This window comes from Engraulis encrasicolus, chromosome 10 (genome assembly GCF_034702125.1).
Source record: "Engraulis encrasicolus isolate BLACKSEA-1 chromosome 10, IST_EnEncr_1.0, whole genome shotgun sequence".
Classification (NCBI taxonomy): Eukaryota; Metazoa; Chordata; class Actinopteri; order Clupeiformes; family Engraulidae; genus Engraulis; species Engraulis encrasicolus.
In genome coordinates, this window is record NC_085866.1 from 44,898,752 (window position 1) to 44,919,150 (window position 20,399).

At 42.9% G+C, this 20,399-nt stretch overlaps 1 protein-coding gene across 2 annotated transcripts; it reads right to left on the bottom strand.

The window, feature by feature from the left end:
• Positions 1–1,911: 1,911 nt before the first annotated feature.
• On the bottom strand, positions 1,912–18,612 carry eno1a (enolase 1a, (alpha)). Of its 2 annotated transcripts, none has more exons than XM_063208995.1 (12): positions 18,503–18,612; positions 15,471–15,565; positions 12,406–12,501; positions 11,435–11,493; positions 10,685–10,754; positions 10,218–10,351; positions 9,810–10,032; positions 8,216–8,413; positions 6,158–6,359; positions 5,002–5,110; positions 4,717–4,775; positions 1,912–2,511 (listed from the first exon to the last, which is right to left on the bottom strand). In XM_063208995.1, the coding sequence occupies exons 2-12, from the start codon at positions 15,553–15,555 to the stop codon at positions 2,448–2,450; spliced, it is 1,299 nt and encodes a 432-aa protein (XP_063065065.1). In that variant the 5' UTR covers positions 15,556–15,565; positions 18,503–18,612; the 3' UTR covers positions 1,912–2,447. The 2 variants fall into 2 exon arrangements, with proteins under 2 accessions (XP_063065065.1, XP_063065064.1); XM_063208994.1 differs by lacking the exon at positions 11,435–11,493 and adding an exon at positions 11,809–11,867 and having other exon boundaries at positions 18,503–18,587.
• Positions 18,613–20,399: the final 1,787 nt, after the last annotated feature.

Below are 20,399 nucleotides of genomic sequence, written 5' to 3' on the forward strand. Positions count from 1 at the left end.
TGTGTGTGTGTGTGTGTGTGTGTGTGTGTGTGTGTGTGTGTGTGTGTGTGTGTGTGTGTGTGTGTGTGTGTGTTTACACGTGTGTGTATGTGTACACGTGTGTGTACACGTGTGTGTGTGTGTACACGTGTGTGTGTGTGTGTGTGTGTGTGTGTGTGTGTGTGTGTGTGTGTGTGTGTGTGTGTGTGTGTGTGTGTGTGTGTGTGTGTGTGTGTGTGTGTGTGTGTGTGTGTTGCAGGATGTGAATCGCAATGTGGCTGTATATCAATCCACTGACTACAGATATGGATCCTGCTTTTCCCCTTCATTGTTATATTGATTGATTTCTATTTGACTTGAAGTATTGAAATAAGACAAGATTATTCCATGTTCTGTCATTTCATCCATTCTTCAATTCATTCAAATAATTAATGATTAATAATTGATTAATAATTAATAACAACCAGTGTTGCCAGATTGGGCTGCTTAGGATGACCGTATACTGATAGGTGGGCTTTGAGCATTTTTTCTCTGCCATTTATCTGGCAACCTTGACTACAACAATATTTTGCTGCTATTTTAATTCTCTTTATATGTTCCTCAGAATGACCACCAGGTGGTGCAACAGGACAGGAAAAAGGATTTGCCATTCCTTGGTGGGAAAGAGCCTGTTCCATTCTGTCAGGTACACGGCAGACCAACACATGGTGCGGTGTTTAAAATTTCATGTTTTGTCAGGACAGTTGATACCCCAAATAGGATAGAGGGCACTGTCACTAGAGGGAGTATTGTGAAGTGAAAGCTTGTCTGAGAAGGAATTCTTTTGAACTGGCATCTTTTTCGGTTGGCTACCTGATGTATCATGTAAAATTTAACACTGGTGCCAGTTCCAACCCAGAGGGAGGCCTCTCTGCAAGCGGCTTATCATCTGCACGGCACAGGGCACACTGGCAGCTACATTGTGATGGCTATCAAGTGCTGGCAGGTTTCATTCTCTACCCTCAAGCATCTGCCGTATATCAAATGACCAGGAGAGGGCAGGCATGTTTCAGGCTTCTAGACTAAAAGGGTTAGTGCAGAATACTTGGGTTGTTGTACAAAAGTATTTCCCCCTTTTGTGTGCCATATGACCAGAAACTGGAGAGATACCCAGTTTCTAGGAATGTACGTGGAATTGCTTGGCAGGTCAAGACCAAACTCTGAAGTTGAAAATCTTTCAAAAATCTTTTGGCAAAATGAATGAATTTGAAATAGAGCAGATCGTGATGCAGCCCTGACTCACAAGGGCAATCAGATAGCATTCAATGCCAGGGAAAAGAATGGCATCCATCCATCTGGCCCTCGCTTGATAAGTCTCTGATAAGGTTTTACTATTACGGTAAAAGGTAGGCTACTTATAACCGCTATGACTGACAACTGTGTCCAACCTGTAAAGGGACCTATGTCACGAGGGCCTTTTGCAGCCCCTGATATAATTTTAATGCTATGCAGCTTCACATGAAATACGACATATTTTGTAAAGGAATTTTAGAGAATACATTTGCAATACAGGTAAGTTATATTCAGGGGACCTAGAGAAGGTGGGGTCTGTTTTAAAGGCGGCTGCCCTCAATATAGTTCTTAAGTGCAGGGGGAAATCCTGGTTTGTGTTCATAATATTGCCCTCGGAGGACTTTTACGGCCCTCGGATGAATTTGAAGTGGCCCTTCGAATGAAAAGGGTTTCCCACCCCTCATCTAGACATCTAGACTATTTGGTGATGATTTAACGAGTTGTTCTTCTTACCTTTGTCTGGGAACCATAGATTATCAATGTAACAGAATTTACACATTTGTAATCAGGAGCACTGTGTCTCCTATACATACCATAATAAAAAGAGAAAAAAACAAGTGTCAAACACAGAAGAAGAAAAAACAGAAGCACAATCATCTGTCCACTTCATGGAACACTGTTTATTTGTTTGTTTTTTTGCCACGCATAGGAGCAACACTATAACTGTTCAACAGCAACACAAAGCACATTAACTCTGCACTGCATTACACCTAGCAGCACAGTCCACAACTTAGCTCTGTTACTACAATACTCAAAAATGTAGGACCAGAAACACTACAACTGACAAGAAGCGAAACGAAGATCTCTCATGGGTTTACGAGGACACAAGTAAAAGACCGACTACTACGGTATTTTCCGGGTAGTAAAAAGCGTAGAGGACGAGGGGGGGTGGGTGAGGCTTTTGCTGTTCTACCGGCCCCGAGCACGGCACCAACTACGGTGGACGTAGCTGGACCTGCCGAGGCCTTGCACAGACTTGGACCTTGTTCTTTATTTCTCTGCCATTCCAACTTCCCTCTGCTCTAGGACAAGAAACCTTTGCGTGGCTACAGTAATGATGAGTGTGTGTGTGTGTGTGTGTGTCGGGGGGCTAGTGCGCAATGGAGAGACAGAGGTCCAAGGAGCTACGGAGCAGTTCAGATGGGCCTCCTGAAGTTCTGGCCAGCGAAGCGGGCTTTGTCTCCCAGCTCCTCTTCAATCCTGCACACACAGTCACACACCAAAACCAACATCAGTTAGAATAGTTATGACAGTTTTTGTACATGCATGGTGTCTTCTCTTACTGGTTTATACCATTTCATATAATATACAGTGCCCTCCATAATTATTGGCACCCCTGGTTGAGATGTGTTAAAAGCCTTAAAATAAATTCAGTGTTTATTGCAGAAGAATACTGTCACACTGAAAATTGTAGGAAAATGTAGCCTTCAACTCAAATGAATTGTAAGAAAATAAAAAAATCCCTGACTAAAAAATAATTATTTTTCATTAAATCACCTGTTCCACAATTATTGGCACCCTTAACAATTCCCAGGAAATAAATATAATTGAAGCATTTCTGTCATTTCTACAGTAGTTTACAAAGTTTACCAGAGTATGTAGGAACATTTAATTAGTAATTCATCACTTCCTGTTTCCCTGGGGTATAAATATGACGTGACACAGAGGCCATTTCTCTTATCCTCTCTTAAACATGGGAAAGACAAAGGAACACAGCATACAAGTGAGGCAGATGTGCGTCGACCTTCACAGGTCAGGCAGAGGCTACAAGAAGATTGCCACTCAACTGCAGCTGCCCATATCCACTGTGAGAGGAATAATTAAGAAGTTCAAAACAACTGGAACAGTGGTAAACAAGCCTGGACGAGGACCCAAGTTTATTTTGCCACCACGCACAGTGAGGAGGATGGTAAGAGAAATCAAAAGATCTCCAAAGCTCACTGTTACAGAATTACAACAAATGGTAGCATCCTGGGGTCACAAAGTCTCCAAATCAACCATCAGGCGCTGTCTACACGCCAACAAGCTGTTTGGGAGGCATGCACGGAGAAAACCTTTCCTCACTCACAATCATAAACGCAAGCGTCTGGAGTTCGCCAAACGGTATTGGGGCTTCAACTGGGACCGTGTGCTTTGTTCAGATGAGACCAAGATTGAGCTTTTTGGCAACAAACACTCTAAGTGGGTCTGGCGTACCACGAAAGATGCGCATGCTGAAAAGCACCTCATACCCACTGTGAAGTATGGGGGTGGGTCAGTGATGCTGTGGGGCTGTTTCGCTTCCAAAGGCCCTGGGAACCTTGTTAGGGTGCATGGCATCATGAATGCTTTGAAATACCAGGACATTTTAAATCAAAATCTGTTGCCCTCTGCCCGAAAGCTGAAGCTGGGTCGTCACTGGGTCTTTCAGCAAGACAATGACCCTAAACATATGGCCAAATCTACACAGAAATGGTTCAACAGACACAAAATCAAGCTCCTCCCATGGCCATCTCAGTCCCCTGACCTCAACCCCATTGAGAACCTGTGGGGTGAGCTGAAGAGGAGAGTACAGAGGAGAGGACCCAGGTCTCTGGATGATTTAGAGAGATTCTGCAAAGAGGAATGGCTGAAGATCCCTCTTTCTGTCTTTTCCCATCTTGTGAAACATTATAGGAGAAGATTAGGTGCTGTTTTGTTGGCAAAAGGGGGTTGTACAAAATATTAACACCAGGGGTGCTAATAATTGTGACACACATTATTTGATGTCAAATAATTATTTCTTTATGTGGGATTTTTTTCCCCACTGAATAAATGCACTTGTATTGAAGGTTGGATTTTTCTCTTTTTTTCCATTAAGGTCCCATATTATTTAGAAAAAAAATAAAATAATTGGAAGCTAAAAAACACATCTTAACCAGGGGTGCCAATAATTATGGAGGGCACTGTATATATTATATTATATTATTATATTTCAGGTATAAATAAAACATGTACTGGGACTAGCCGTAGATTCTTACAACAGTTCATTGAAGCATTTTATTGTTATGTAAGAAGAACATTTCATTTCCTGTTGGCGAATGTTGGGCCTATTATCATATAACTGTCACTGGCCTCATTCCCCAAAGCAAAACTATAATGACTATGATGGATAATCTTTTCTCAGCCACATTAGCCTCCAGTAGGACAACACCCCTGTTCAACAATTGGCCTAACAGTTAACAACCTCAATTATCTTGACGGCTTTTTATCTTCACTTCTTTTCCACCAGCCAAACTGAAATTTCATCAGCATTTGGCCGGTTGGCAGCTGTTAATTTAGAAACCCGACCAAACACTATGGTGCACCCTGACAAAAAATAGTTTCCATTTTGAAATCGAACAGATTAATGTGTAGTCTTGTAGTCTATTGTAGGAAGAGCCTTACCTAAGCAGCTGATTGTACTTGGCCAGACGCTCAGATCGGCATGGAGCACCAGTCTTGATCTGAAGAAAACAAATAACAGACATGCAAAAACGGTCAGAACCCCATTCCTTATCCCAGCTAACTTGCAAATCCAAAGGGGCAGGGAGCAGATTAACAATGTCAGTGTAACAGTAACAGTGTAACTGTAACAGTCTTTATAGATGTAGTATTGTATAATAGACGAGTTGGAGTTCTTCCAACTAGGTGTGAATGCTGTAATAGTATCCACTTTATCACAGCCCTTACCTGGCCGGTGCAGAGTCCAACCACCAGGTCGGCGATGAAGGTGTCCTCTGTCTCGCCAGAGCGATGGCTCACCATCACGCCCCAGCCGTTAGACTGCGCCATCTTGCAGCTAGAGACACCAGATTGGGAGTTTGGAGAGGGCAAAGAAAATGGTATCAATTAGGCATTAGGTCACAGACACACAAACATGTGCTGTCTATTTCTCTCTCCCTCTCTCTACTCTCTCTCTCTCTCTCGCTCTCTGTCTGCCTTTCTCTTTTCTCTCGAAGACTCTCCCCTCTGTAGTTAATAATATAACAACATCACCTACATAATTATTGCTATGTTTCCATCGTTTCCATCATTCCATCATAGTGTAGCAAAAAAATAGGGAAAGTAGCAGAATTAGGGGTTTGAAGTGATTCAAGGTTTCTCCTTGCCAATCCACCATATGTATGCTACAGGGCATTGAGCAGGGTTGGAATGCCCACAGCCCGCTTCCCTTCCACCATCTCCCTCTCTTCCTCCCTCTGTCTCTGTAATCCATATGGCCTGGCTGTCTCTGATTAACATGCATGAGATGGATCTCTATGTAAACTACTTATGCCAGCAGGAACTCTGTGACAGCGCAGAGCTGTTGCACAGCAGGCAGTCGCCATAACATAACTATAACTATCATATAACATAACCTAATAGTCGCCATAAAATAACCTTACAATAACATAATGTAATTATGTAAACACACGCAACGTAACCTGAACAAAGGTGTGTACAATAGAATTAGAAGTAAATTCATGATGTAAGAAGAACAACACTATGATATGATATTACATAGCTGCTAGTTACACCAGTTATTCCATTGTACCTAATGAGAAACTAACGAGTGTTTTTACTTTTCTTTTACCTCTACTTTTATATAATAGAACCAGGCATAATGTAGCCTGACATAACATAATATTGTTAAAAAGCATTGGGCACCTACACCTGCAAGGACTCAGCATAACCTAATAATCATATAATATTACGTAAACTGACATAATGTAACCTGACGCAACATAAAATTGGGAAGTAAATAAATTAAAGTAGTTGTAGAATAAAAGCATGGGCACTTACGCCGATGATGTAACCTGTCATAACGTAACCTGTCATAACGTTGTTTAAGACATGAGCAACTTACGCCTGCAGGGACTCTGTGACGGAGCCGATCTGGTTGACCTTGAGCAGCAGGCAGTTGCAGGCCTTGTCGGAGACGGCCTTGGCGATGCGTTTGGGGTTGGTCACGGTCAGGTCATCGCCCACCACCTGGATGCTGGTGCTGCCGGTGAAGTTGGACCAGGCAGCCCAGTCGTCCTGGTCGAATGGGTCCTCGATTGACACCACTGAGGATGGAGGAGACATAATGCGTGTAAGAAGAACCTTGAACTGGGTAGAATGGTGCCCAGAGTAGGTATTGCAACTATGCTGCTTATTGAAACTGAGCTGCCTATTGCCAAATTAGATCTTTTCAAGAATATTTACAAAGTAATAAACTAATTTGTATTAGTATTACCAAAGTACAGTACATTTTGCACTTAAAATGCCTATTTCTGGAAATTCAAAATGGCTGACATGGAGAAGATCCCCCTTTTCATGTATTTCATGTAGCTCAAATCAGATAATAGATAAGATGACCATCCACTGCAGTGTCTTAAGTAAGTGGGTGCATACAAGTTGTAGGCAGTAGCACCCAAACCGAAGTATTGGCAGTGTAGACAGTAAGCCCATTGGAATGTGGTCAACGGGTCAAGTTTACACTGGCCCACAATGCAAAGCTTCTGCTTCACACAAAGAACTCTTCAGGGAGACACTGTGCTAGGGAGAGCCAATCATTCAGGTGGAGAAGATCCAATAAGGTCTCTGTAAATCCTCTCCCTTGGTAATAGGCATGTCATGAGCGACCGTGGTCATGTTGTAAGCAGTAGCCCAGCTCAATGGGCAGGTTTCATGGTGTTAACTGATTGGATCGCAGCACTTACTGTATTAGCTGGAGAATTGGTCTGAAGCTAACTGCACTCGTAAGGTCTTTAGGATCCAGACTGAGATGTCCATGTGTTTCTGAATGAATGTGAAGGTTTTGAGATACAGCTTGTGATTTCAGGTGGTAGCAAATTTGATGTGTTAAGATAAAGAAGTGGCTGAGATTCCTAAGCAGGCCTGTTCCCTTGTTGTAGTGAATGTCTTAATGTGCATCACAAGTGCTGTGACACCTTAGCCAGCAAAACCCTTCTCAGTTTTACGTCAGATTTTCTCAGTCAGCAGATCACAAATTTCCCCTGGAATATACAGTATTTTGGGACCAGTGCCTTGCTGCGAGGAAAAATAATTTACATGAGAAGCATGGAGATTACCGACACTAAACTACTACAGCTGTCCTCTGGCACTATTGCTACTGCAGACTAACTAGTACTACACACTACATTTTGCGATGTTAATTCAACACTAGGAGGTAAGGGTGTTGTTGCGCTCTAGATGTTACGAAAAATAACTAGGTGCGTGGACCCAAAAGAAGTAAGGTATAAGGTTGGAGCAGGTTTGCACACTAAACAAGACACAAAAGTCAAGCACAAGGAGTTTTTTATTTTAGTCAGAGCAGGGTAGAGCAGACGTTTCAGGCTGTTGCCATCATCAGTGCTCTCTGTGCTCTCTGTGCTCAATTCAACATTACGACCAACTAGAAGAGTGTTGAATTTCACTCTGAGTATTGAATTAACAATGTGAAATTTACTGAGTAGCATACTAACCTGTGACTACTACTACTGTACTAACCTGGGTAGTCCTTGACAAAGCTCTTGTGGATGTCTGCCTGCTGGTCTGAAGTGCAATGGTAGAAATGACCCTAACCTACTACTACTCTTACTCTAACAAATCTCGTACTCCTTTTCTACCAGAACTACTAACCTGGGTAATCTTTGATCAAGCTTTTGTAGAGGTCGGCGAGCAGGTCTGGGCTGAAGCAGTGAGAATGACCCCAATCTATTACTACTCTAATGCTACAACCACTGCTAGTCTGGTACTACTAGTCTTTTCGTACAATCATACGAGCACTACAAACCAGGGTGATCCTTGACAAAACTGTTGTCGAGGTCGGCGATCTAGTCTGGGGGCTTTTATGAAAATGATCCTAACCCACTACTACTCTACTCTAATGACTCTAATACTGTAATACTGGTGCTACTATTCTTATAGCACTACTAACCTGGGTAGTCCTTGACGAAGCTCTTGTAGAGGTCGGCGAGCTCGTCGGGGGAGATGTAGCGGCTGGGGTCGTCGGGGGACTTGAAGTCCAGGTCGTACTTGCCGCCCTTGTAGAACTCAGAGGCGGCCACGTCCATGCCGATCACAATCTTGTCGGTGTAGCCGGCTTTGGCGATGGCAGACTTCAGCAGTTCAAGAGCTGAGGAGAAGAAGACAAATGTAAGTTATGTGGTGCAGATTTACAATTACTTACAATGACACATATTATTACGGTTTCATTATGAAACATTCTTGAGCAAAATAATCATACTATATACTCCTATTCCTACTATATTTACTCACATTGTCAGTATGCTTTGCAAGTTATTCCTATACTGAAAATTCATGTTTGAAATTATGATTTTTATATATTGTGTGAATTAACAGGCCAATGTATGCAATGCTTCTGAAACAAATAATAGATTTTTGCCAATGAACTCATTTGTTTTGAATTCCTGCACTCTACATACAATTAACCATCACTGCTGCTTTCATTCACTGATTTCACACACTGAACCGTTTTTGATGGCACTACGGTGGGCCTCTTTCATGGCCGAGCGGTCTAAGCTGTCCCAGGCAGCTGAAAGGCATGTGCAGTCTCAGCACTAACCCCCTCCCCGGCCGTAAATGGGCCACAGTTCAGGTGCCTCTCCAGGCCAAGGCACCCCCAACCGTTTACAGTGCCTATGGCCAGGGCCTTAATTTGGAAACCATCTGCTCCAAGGCCAGTGGCATTCCCCCCTTTCCCCTCACCTCACTCCACTCAGCTGAGAGAGTGGGAGACAGACAGGAGGAGACGCGGTGGTGGGAACCACACTGTTGTCATGGCTGAAGTTCTCAAGGCCTCTCAATTATGACATCTATCTCATGACTATTACCATAACTACTGTCGTCATTTGTTCTGGGAGTTTAGAGGTTACTTGGTGGCAAAATTGACAGAAAGATCTGATCAGATGTGGGCAGTCTACTAGGCCATCCGCTACAGTAGTATGAGTAAGTGAATGCATACAAGTAGTAGCCTACTGAGGTATTCACAGTATAAACAAAGGACTCCTTTAGGAGTGTTCAGCAGGTCAAGTGTATCCCTACAATGCAAAGAAACTGCTTTACACAAACACAATGAACTTTTCGGGGAGTCTCTAGTTTAAGTCAATAATTCTTCTGCTGGAAATCCAATAAGATTCTCTCTGAATCAGTTGAAGTAGATATTACAAAAAATCTCACACATAGGGTGTGAGCTCTTCTAGTTCCTCCTATCCTGTCTCGTGCCTCCTGCACAGAGAAATCAATTCTGTATCCCCTCTATCAAGCAGCGCAAAATGACTTTTTAAGGGCTTTACCCCCATTCAATACCCAAATAGAAATGGGGGACTGAATTATGAATTATGTCTTTACAAGACATTAAATAAGAACTTTGTCATCAATGTCTAGCACCCATAGTTCCTTCTGGCACTAGTCTCTCACCTTCTTTTGTCCCCAGGATGTTGGGTGCAAAAAGTCAGCTAAGTATAATGTAATGTGATACTGTGTATGGCAAATCTCCTTCAGGCCTTTACCTTCCTTGTTCTCCAGGATGTTGGGTGCGAAGCCGCCCTCGTCTCCCACGTTGGTGGCGTCCTTGCCGTACTTCTCCTTGATGACGCCCTTCAGGTTGTGGTAGACCTCTGCGCCGATGCGCATGGCCTCCTTGAAGCTGGAGGCGCCCACGGGCAGGATCATGAACTCCTGCATGGCCAGCTTGTTGCCTGCGTGGGAGCCACCGTTGATGACGTTGAAGGCCTAATAACAATAATGATAACTTCATTAATTTATTCATTTAATGAGCTGTTTCTTAACAGGAAATATTATGAACTCCCGCTGCATAGCCATCTTGTTACCAGTGTGTGAGCCACCGTTGACATATTATAGTTTCAGGCTAAACACAATGATAATTTTTTTTCAAGTGATGCGCACTAATGACTCACAGGGACGGGGAGGATGACTTCAGGGTTGCCGGCGAGGTCGGCAATGTGACGGTACAGGGGGACCCCCTTCTCTGCTGCCCCGGCCTTGCACACGGCCAGAGAGACACCCAGGATGGCGTTGGCACCAAACTTTGCTGTGGAAGTTACACAAGTAATGACATTAACTCACTACATGATGTCATGGTCTTAGAAGAGTTTCATCAACAAAAATATTTCAGCTTACTACACGGATGAAGCATAATTAATCAGCTGATTTAACTCTTGATTTGAATATTGTTTAAAAAAAGTAATAAAAAAATAATTTAGAGCTTTAGCACAAACTGTCTGCTAGATCTGATTACAGATGCACTTTTTTTCTTCTGTCTTATCAAATCAATTAATCAAACTGAATTTACATAGCACAATTTCACAACTAAAATGTTCAATTATTACAATGTAATAACCCATCATGTGGGGAAATGGCTTACACTTGTTCTCTGTGCCGTCCATGTCCAGCATCAGCTTGTCAATCTTCTCCTGTTCCAGCACAGACACGCTCTGGAAAGGGAAACAGGAGACTGGTCAAGCAGGAGGAGTGGGAAACACACGGCTGGAAACATAGCATCCACCTTTAGGATTAGTGTCCATTTAGTGTCCACACTAAATTAAAGTGACTTATTGACCACATCCTGATAAAAACAACATACAGTAACTAATGTTCAGTATGAACACATGACACCATTGTGACCGTAATCACTCAAGCCACCGTTATTTTTAACAGAATCTGGTCAAGTAATCACTGTACACACCAAATTAGTACATTATTTCGTTTTACACAGCACACTCATAACAATAAGTGGGGGGAATACTTGTCAAATCAGAAGCATTACCATTCTGCAGCTCATGCTGGTTATTTAGAAATTCTAGTATGAAAGCCTACAGTGTTGTCATAAATCCATACATTTGAATTACAGTCAGATAACTGTAAATGTCAGCTATACCTGATCAATATCAAAGTAATAGTGCATGTATTAGAGGTCTGCCACATAGGGGTTACCTTGTTCAAATAGAAATAAACCCAGCTCAATATATATAAACTGTGTACAGCAACTGAATCTGCCTTCACATTGTGTGCAACTTAGTAGTGTAGTGGTGTAGTAGTGAAGTAGTGGAGTAGAGATAAAGACTGCAACTAGATGTACACATGTATGTGTTAGTCAAATAATGAATCTTCCTACCTGGCGAACCAGGCCAGGTGCAATAGTATTATTGATATGCGCAACAGCTTTTGAGACACCTGCAAGGAACAAGCGAACAATCACTGACCCCGGGAGAAGAGGAACGTGCAGAGCGGCAGGCACGGTTAGACGATCACAGAGCACCTTCCTGCCAATAAATGCTTTCTTTCGCTATTCTTTCGTGTCACTAGTCTGTAATTCATTACCAGTTACAGTAGATGCTAAGTTTTGGAGGGGGTGATGTCTGTGATCATCTGCTCATGTCTGCTGTTGGGTTAGTAATAAAAAAACCACACATCATGCATCCAGGAAAGCTGAAAAATGTAAATATTACTTAAATCACACATCTGTTATTTTTTTCCACACAACTTTACCTGGTTACACAAAGCTGGGGCCAAGAACTCATTAACATACTTAACAGCTCTTTTCACCCCTGACAGATGGAGAGGAAGACAGGGGAGACAGTGAGGATGAAGGATGAAAAAACAGCAACAGACAGTTTGGAAAGGAAAAAAATAAAAGGGAATCTTCCTTGGTTTATGGATCTGACATGACAGTAACCCCAGGGGACATTCTGCTGATGCGCACAATGACTCTTGACAGCCCTGTTACTATGGCTGCTCATAATATGTGGTACAGTGCCTCAGACATTACAGTAGTAGTAGTAAGGGTAGTAGGAGTGTAGCTTGCGAATGAAACTCATTCAGCTTTCCTCCTTACATTTAATGTGAAGATTGGATGGACTCAATGTTTTTCATAACCTTTTCGACGATAATATTTTTTGAATAATTACAGATAGGATGGCATATAGGGAAAATACTAATTGTAAACACAGACAAATCTATGCACTGTACATCATTATCTTTTACAAAATATATCATCAATACTGAGAACTAGATAATAAATAGGTGTTTATTCACATGTCATAGTTAAGTAAAAAATGTCCCTAAATGATGAAGTGGATACATTACCTTTGCCCAGGTAGCGGGTCTTGTCATTGTCGCGGAGTTCCAAGGCCTCATAGATTCCAGTGGAGGCACCGCTGGGAACAGCAGCTCTGAACAGACCTGGAAGAGGAGGAAGTGACATCATCATGGCTGCATCCAATCACCTGCTTGCATGAACACGGTAGGATGCCATTTTCTATCTAAGGGCCAGGGCCTTGTGATGCAGCCGTTGGAAATCCACCCACATGTGGTTATGTAACTGTACATAACAGAAGCATGCCATGATCCTAGAATGCGTAGCAACCATTCGTTTATGGCAGCATTTCAGAAGTGACTATTTTCTGATTTCTGAGTAAAATATCATTTAAAGCAGATGAGCTGGAAGAGAGTAAAGTCGGAATGAAAATTCAGGTAGTAGCTGTGTGTGTAGCATCAATAGAAGAATATCTCATTGTATCAGCCAAATGGGATGATGATCTGGGCTCATGACTTTTATTCAATAACGGTCTGTGGCAAATGTGCATGGCCAAAACTATATTCAACCAGCTCTTGTAAACGCAACATCAGAGTCAAGCCAGTGTCAGGAGTCTGGTGATCAGAGAGGATTTAAAGCTTAATCACAGACACACACACACACACCAGGGAGTCCTGCTCTGAATCTAATCTTTATTAAATCATGCCAAACAAGACATCAGTGTGTGGGCTACTCCCCACCTGAAATTCTTTGCAGTTGGACCGTAAGAACACTGATTTCATTTCTTGTTCCCAAAGTGTGCTCTGGCTTGTGCTACCTCTGTTTTGCAAGCTAAGGCCACTTGACAAAATGAGACATGAGTAATTTCATTGTCACTCAATGCTACCCAGTGATTATAGGTCAACAGAAAAACAGCCCAAATCATAGTTTCTCTGTGCAAGGCAAGGCAAAGTGCTTATTGTATCTGTGCAGCAGTCTATCCAAGTGGGTGTGAGAATAACTGACTGTACAGGAACCAATTGTGGCGTTACTGTGGAATTCATCCCTCCCTCCAACCCACACGCGCGAGCGGAACAGAGCCAGGCGAGAGAATTGCATAATCTGACTGTAGTAGACGCATTATATCGGGTTGACCTGCTGCTGTTGGCTCTGACTGATTCATCTCATGCAGACGGGGAGAGGAGGAGGAGGAGGAGGAGGGCACAGCAGGCGGAGTAGAGCAGGGCTTTGGCAGTCAGTGAAAGCCAGAGCCAAACCAAACCCACTTTGCTTGGCTGAAAAAATGCGAAGCCACCGTACAAAAGAGGAGCCTAGCAACCGATTCTCATGCAAGTGGGGGAAAGAAAGGAGAGTCGTTGGGGTTCAAAAGAAAATAAACCAGCTGCCGTTCGGGATAATGCCGGTTGGCCAGAGAAGCGTTGGTCAATGCCTTTGGCCCAATGTGCAGCACCCTCGCCATCACCTCCAGCCTCTTTCCCAAAACCCCACCTCGTCCTGCCCCGCCCTGCCCCATCAGGCTTTCATAGCATTGAACATACAGTTAGCCGTTAGTCGTTTTAATAGCTGCCTCACAATGCAAGGATTACGTATTCAGGCCATACGTATTGTGTTCTGCACCTGTCGATGCTATGTTAGCTGGAATAATAAAGATTCACATCTTTTTTCTTCAGCAGCGTCCTCTTATTACTATAATATTTTCTTCTGCATGCAGAATTCAAACAGCCACATGTGTTAAACTACATTCACTGGTTTTGAATGATCTGTGTTGCTTGGGCCCTGTATGTTGTCAAGTGCAGGACACTATACTGTAGCACAGCGAGCCAGGCAGTGTACTGTTACTCGAGGCTATTTATAACCAAGCTGCCACCTGATGTGGCGCTTTCAGGCTACTGGACACCCCGGGAGAAGGGTGCTGGCCCTGGGCAAGAGACTCTGGAAGAGTTCCCTGTTAGAAGAAAAACTTGTAGTTTATTTCCCCATTGGTTATTCCTTAGTTTTTTTATGGATTCATGTTGGCATGTGTAACTCACTACAGTTACATCTTTTATTTGTGAGTAAAGCCCATTGGCTTGTCTTTGGCATGAAACATGCTATGAGAAATAGGGATGCAAACGATTAATCGATTAATCGACTTTAATCGATCAATGTGTTAATCGGTTAAAAAACATTAATCGCAATTAATCGACAATTCAACTGACAAGAGACCCAGGTGAAATGGGCATGTGAAGAGTGTGTGTGAAGAGGGGTGTAAATTGTGGGAATATTAAAATCACCTTTGGATTAAAGAATTGAAATAGAATTAATTGAAATGTGGTATTTTGTCTTAATTTTTAATTACATTTTTTATATTTAGTAGGGTTTTTTTCGAGAAACATTGAGATTTTGGGGAGAAAACGCTGCCCATCAATTAATCGTAAGTCGATCGATAAGGTTATCGACTAATGATTAATGAATTAATCGATAATTTGCATCCCTAATGAGAAAAGAATGTACTGCCTTGCCTAATGTTCAGGCAAAGTAGTAAAGACTCATCCTAAACTAGTGAACCCTACCAAATGCCCAATACTAAGTAGTGCAATAATGTAATAACGTGTGCAATAATGTCTATGGTGTCTTGTGAATTGTGTACTTTTTTGTGTACTGTGGATCTTCTAGGCTGCTTGACACCTTTATTTCCTTCAGAATCAATACATGTTACTCTACTCTACTCTCTACTTAGCAAGGCCACGCCCTCCTAGTGACGCAACACCTTCAACGTTGCTTCTAGTCAGGCCAAGAGCAATGCAAATATCGTTTCTGATCTCCTGAAAAATCGGGAACTCCACCCACTGTGTCGGGAACCAATGAACTTTGAGCAGCTCCAACGGCCCTGGGTAGAGGTTGGTCAACCATGCCGTTTGGGAAACATTATTTGTTATGCTCTTGGTCAGACCAAGTTTCAAAGAGGTTTGAAAATGATGATAATCAGGCTACTCTCTACTAGTATACGAGTATGAAAGCACCGATTAATCATTATGAACATCTCCTGATGTTTTCTTCTTGTCAATGTTTATGAAAGTTGTCTATGCTTTGCTGTAGGCCTGTGGGTGTGGTGTTATCTGGGAATGATACGCACCTTTCTTGGTGTAGAGATCGACCTCCACTGTGGGGTTGCCACGGGAGTCAAAGATCTCGCGGGCGTGGATTTTCAGGATAGACATGGTGCAGGATCTGGATAGGGCGGAAACAGTGACTATTAGCAGAGCATGACACAGCACAAACGTCACACAGCTTTGTGAAGAGGACATGGTCCAGAGTCTGTATTGGATGGAAAATTACTATTAGCAGAGCATGACACAGGGGTTTTGTGGGATGGGCATGGTGCAGGATCTGTGGAGGGTGGAAACGATCGTCAGATGGTAGTCAGACTTGTAGTTTTGAAGTGCATGACTGTGTCGTTACAGTTGTATAACATCCTTATACTGCTTTTCATAGTACTGTAGTTGTGTCATCAACCCCACACTAGTCCCCAATAGCACATGTACTGTGAATTAAACACTTAAGAGCAAAGAACAGACTTTTACATCTCTGGCACACAATGTTCCCGAAGTGCAGCGAGCAGCCTGTTCTCAGCATCAAAGGCACCTCCTTACATCCTCTCCCTGGATGCTGAATTAGTTGGATTAGGTCCAAACAAAAGGCAAAAATGCCATACATCCCCCATTGAAACACGGTTCCACACAAGGTACAAACCTTTCCTCTATTCCAAGCACCATCATAAACCATTGTGAACAACAGCATATTGATAAATGACTAAGTTATAACACATTGAAATATGTAACAGTATAAATGCCACATTAGTTTATTTAGTAGTAGTAGAAGTAGTAGTAGTAGTAGTAGTAGTAGTAGTAGTAGTAGTAGTAGTACTGGAGTTCTCAACTTTGTGTTTAGTTTAGGTGCAACGTAGGCCTACTAGTATTTTAGAGTGATGACTCATTTCTCCACCCTGACGTTTTGGGAATGAGTTGAACAAAAAAAGGTACTCACTCCTACTGTAACCCCCTGTATTCATTGGAGAAGTGGCTTATGAAAAAACTCCAACAGGAAAATACTAACTCATCTGGATTGTGTGTTTTCTATGCATCACAGTGAGACACCTAATTGGCTCTGTATGAGACACATGTTCTCAATGAGGAACTGGCTTGAACACCACAACCACAAACAGTTTCCAATGCATACTCAAATGTAATCAGAAGGTGTACTATGGCTCTCCCGGGCCTGTCTATACTGCCTGTTATGCTGCATACATGTTGGCTTCTGAGAAAAGCTGACAGTTGCAGTCACAATAGCCAGGCTGCTGTAGTCAATGGCAAGTGTGTGTGTGTGTGTGTGTGTGTGTGTGTGTGTGTGTGTGTGTGTGTGTGTGTGTGTGTGTGTGTGTGTGTGTGTGTGTGTGTGTGTGTGTGTGTGTGTGTGTGTGTGTGTGTGTGTGTGTGTGTGTGTGTGTGTGTGTGTGTTTAGGGTGGGGTTGTGTGTGTGTGTTCGATGTGTGTGGGTGTGTGTGTGTGTGTGTGTGAGAGAGAGAGAGAGAGAGAGAGAGAGAGAGAGAGAGAGAGAGAGAGAGAGAGAGAGAGAGAGAGAGAGAGAGAGAGAGAGAGAGAGAGAGAGAGAGAGAGAGGATGTTCAAGAGAAAGAGAAAGTCGCAATTCCAAAGAGTAGTTTCTCTGGAACTGACAACATTGTACTAGGCTATTACTGTAACATAAGCTACTGTATCTATTAATGGACACTATTTACATGGACTACTGATTCGAGAGTGTGTTTGTTTTCCCCGCTGTGCTATGCTATGTAAAGCCTTCCTCCTCCTCTCAGCTTAAACTGATAGTAGGCCACTTTAGTTCTCCAGCCACTGAAGATAAACGTTGCAAATGCATCACCCTGAGCTGGACCAATGGAAAAACCTATGGCCTTAAAAGTCAGCATGGAAACATGCCACAGGCAACTAACTAGCAGGCTGCAGAAGAGCAGTAGCCTATACTGAATGGGAAAAGCCATGTGACGCAAAGAGCCATTCATTTGGTGAGTCGTGACTAGTCCATGTTCAACCATACTGCCCACATTCCAGCTCTTTGGATTCAGTCAGACACCCCCCCCCCCCCAAATAGTATAGTAAATAGCCTAAATTTAAAAAAAAAATAACAATAGATAGTATTTACCCAGTAGCCTACCATCCTCGATGTTATTCAGGAAACATGCCTGTCTGCTCTGTACAAATAAATAAATTAATAATCTAACAAATAAATAAATAAATGGCTATTACGTAAACGAGGGGACGTCTGTTTGGTCCATCCTACTGTCACTGCTGCAATAACGGCAGGCCTAGGTTACAGACACCAATGTGAATAGAGTGCCCTAACTTAAAAACGGTTCATTGAGGAATATAAACCAACGTTACTGTCTACAATACCAACAAGTAGCATAGGCCTACGCTGTTTCGCAGTCAACTGAGGGACGAAATAGAATGGGAGTAATTTGAGGTGTATTCTAGCCTTACCTCCCAGACATTCATTGAATCTGTCAACCTAATCAACCATTCGAGAAAAATGCGACCAACCACAAGCAAGGTCAAAAAGCTAACTGCAATACCATAGTTTTATTACTAAAGCTTTCTTTCTCGTTTGGCAACCCAGGCAAAAACTACATTCGTTAAAAGCGATGTGAGTGAAGAGCCTGTTGAATCCAGCATGCCCATGTAACGAGAAACCCGACACTCCCCCTGCACTGCGGAGCCAGACATAGAATGACATCTCCAAGTGACGGGTGGGCTGTTTTAAAATAGACCCAACATCATAGCAAAGCTGGGTATGAACCGCATTCGAGAGAGGAAACCGTTTCTCGATCACAAAAAGAAATGTTACAAAATGCAGCATTTACAACGAACGACAGTGCCACAGTCTAGACTGGGGGACATGGACTTGCACATGACAAAGCAACTTAGACATCCATAAATAAATGTAAGTAAAATCGTCTGTGTTCTCATTCTTGTCTCAAAAGCCATCATTTGACTGTGGAGGACAGTCAACATTTAGGTAGTACTATTTCATTCAAGTCCCCGGTTAAAGAGACAGATGATGCTCTACGATAAGGACAGAATGTTCTTTTCCTTACCTTGTCTGGCCAAACTGTACAAGTCTTGCTGTCTCTCCGCCGTGCAGGGAAGCAGAGAAGGCGATGCTACTACACCGGACTACAGATCTAGTGGAGCGGAAGGAATCGGGGTAGCGGTTTCTCGAACTGTGATTGGCCGATCCGGACTCACGCGGCACGACACAGAGCGCGTGTGGAGCAGAGCCATCTAATAACAGAGTTGCGCAAACCGGGGACCAGGAAGTCGGTTGGTGATGTGATTCGTGTAGATTAAAATGTTTCTTAACAGTAAACTTCTGTTCGTTGGAAACTAACACAGAACCATCACATACCAAACAAAGATTAAGTACAACCAAATTACATTACCTTTACCACATTTTCTGTGTTCTACGGCCACCTCCTGGAACTAAGTAACTTCTAATAGAACTAAAGTCAATGGGGATTTCCATGTTAACGCTCTGTGAGGCTCCATGAGAGCCGCCATTGCTGTGGAAAGATTGGTCCATAGAGGTCTATGGGAGTGGCGTAACTCTGATATTAGATGGCTCTGGTGTGGAGAAGCGCACGTTCACAACCACGATGACCACGCCTTTTCGGAGGATGCGGAGCTCCCCGGATTCTGCAACTATGTGGTACCTAAAGCAGGCTCCAAAGAATAGACAGATGTAGGCGAAAAGAACAACATGTTCTCATTTGCTACACAAATGAAGCATGATCTCGTCAAGTAAACGCCTGTAGAATTTTAAGGTTTTGGTGCAGTTTTATTGATTTGAAATCCGGACACTGCAGTGGATTTTGGTGACGCATAATGGAAAGGCGTACGTGCAGAGCATCAGCTACGATACTCAGTCACCATGTCTGTATTGTGGGGCACGTGCTGCGGCACACAGAGGTTCACAGAGGGTACATACCCTCCATACCATCAGCTTTGCATCTCATCTTTATACAATTCAGTGCACCACGGATCCCTCGTATGACTTGCAGTTATCATCCTTTACGAGAAACGTGTGCTCCGTGGGTATCAAACATCAAATTGACTGCGTAAACATCAAATAATATGAGCTTTTAACTTTGGCAACTACAAATCTTATGCTTCTCTTAACGTAGACCTACAGTGTAGTTGGTTTTACGCGCGTATCTCTGTAATCTGTAATCTGTATAATCTGATAGTTTTCACAAAAAGGAACAGTCTGGGACAAGAACGCCTTTCATTTTCACCTCTGTCCTTGCCTAAAGCACAATCTATTATTTTAATTGAATTCGCCACCATGCTGTAGTATTGACTGTCAGATTGTGACAAAAACGTGAGTCCATCAGTCATTGACAAAATTGTCAGTCTTTTTGGTAGGCCTATGTTTTAGTCTGACACAGTTTCAATACGAGCAGTTCGGGACAATTACTTTCGCCCCGGCCCATGCTTTGAGTACAGGCACCCATACAGCTGTGAGGATGTGCGTCATCCCATGGCCGCCTGTCGCAGTGACCTTGGGAATCTCCATGGGCTCTGGCGCGTCATCTAGTGGTTACTGAGTCGACCTGCACCCTATTATTTTCTGTTCCATGTCCATAATGACACATTGGCACAGCATCTCACTGACCTCAGTAACAGAGACATTTGGTCGTTTTACAGTCATTGCTATACACTGAAGAATTAGGCCCATGTACTATCCTGCATATATAAAATGGCCATTTGGGCTGGTACATTCACACTTAATGTTTACACTGGATGTGAAACAAACCACAACCCATATTATTATTATATAGCCTACCACAAACCACATTGTTTAAGTAATCTGCCATAAGAAATGTCTAATTCTGATGCTATGGTTTGCACTGACTTCCTCCCAACGGTTCCTATTCTTATTTCCTAGGCAAGGGAAGACTTAGGGCTCTTCAAACCATTGATGAGGGGCCACCT

Bases quoted from the DNA above. Each gene is read 5' to 3' on its own strand.
- eno1a (XM_063208995.1), bottom strand. From the start codon at position 15,555: ATGTCTATCCTGAAAATCCACGCCCGCGAGATCTTTGACTCCCGTGGC. The intron at 10,755-11,434 runs GTAGGAAGATTC...TTCCCTTTCCAG, and splicing joins CACCTGGCCTGGTTCGCCAG to AGCGTGTCTGTGCTGGAACA. The intron at 10,033-10,217 runs GTGAGTCATTAG...TATTGTTATTAG, and splicing joins AAGTCATCCTCCCCGTCCCT to GCCTTCAACGTCATCAACGG.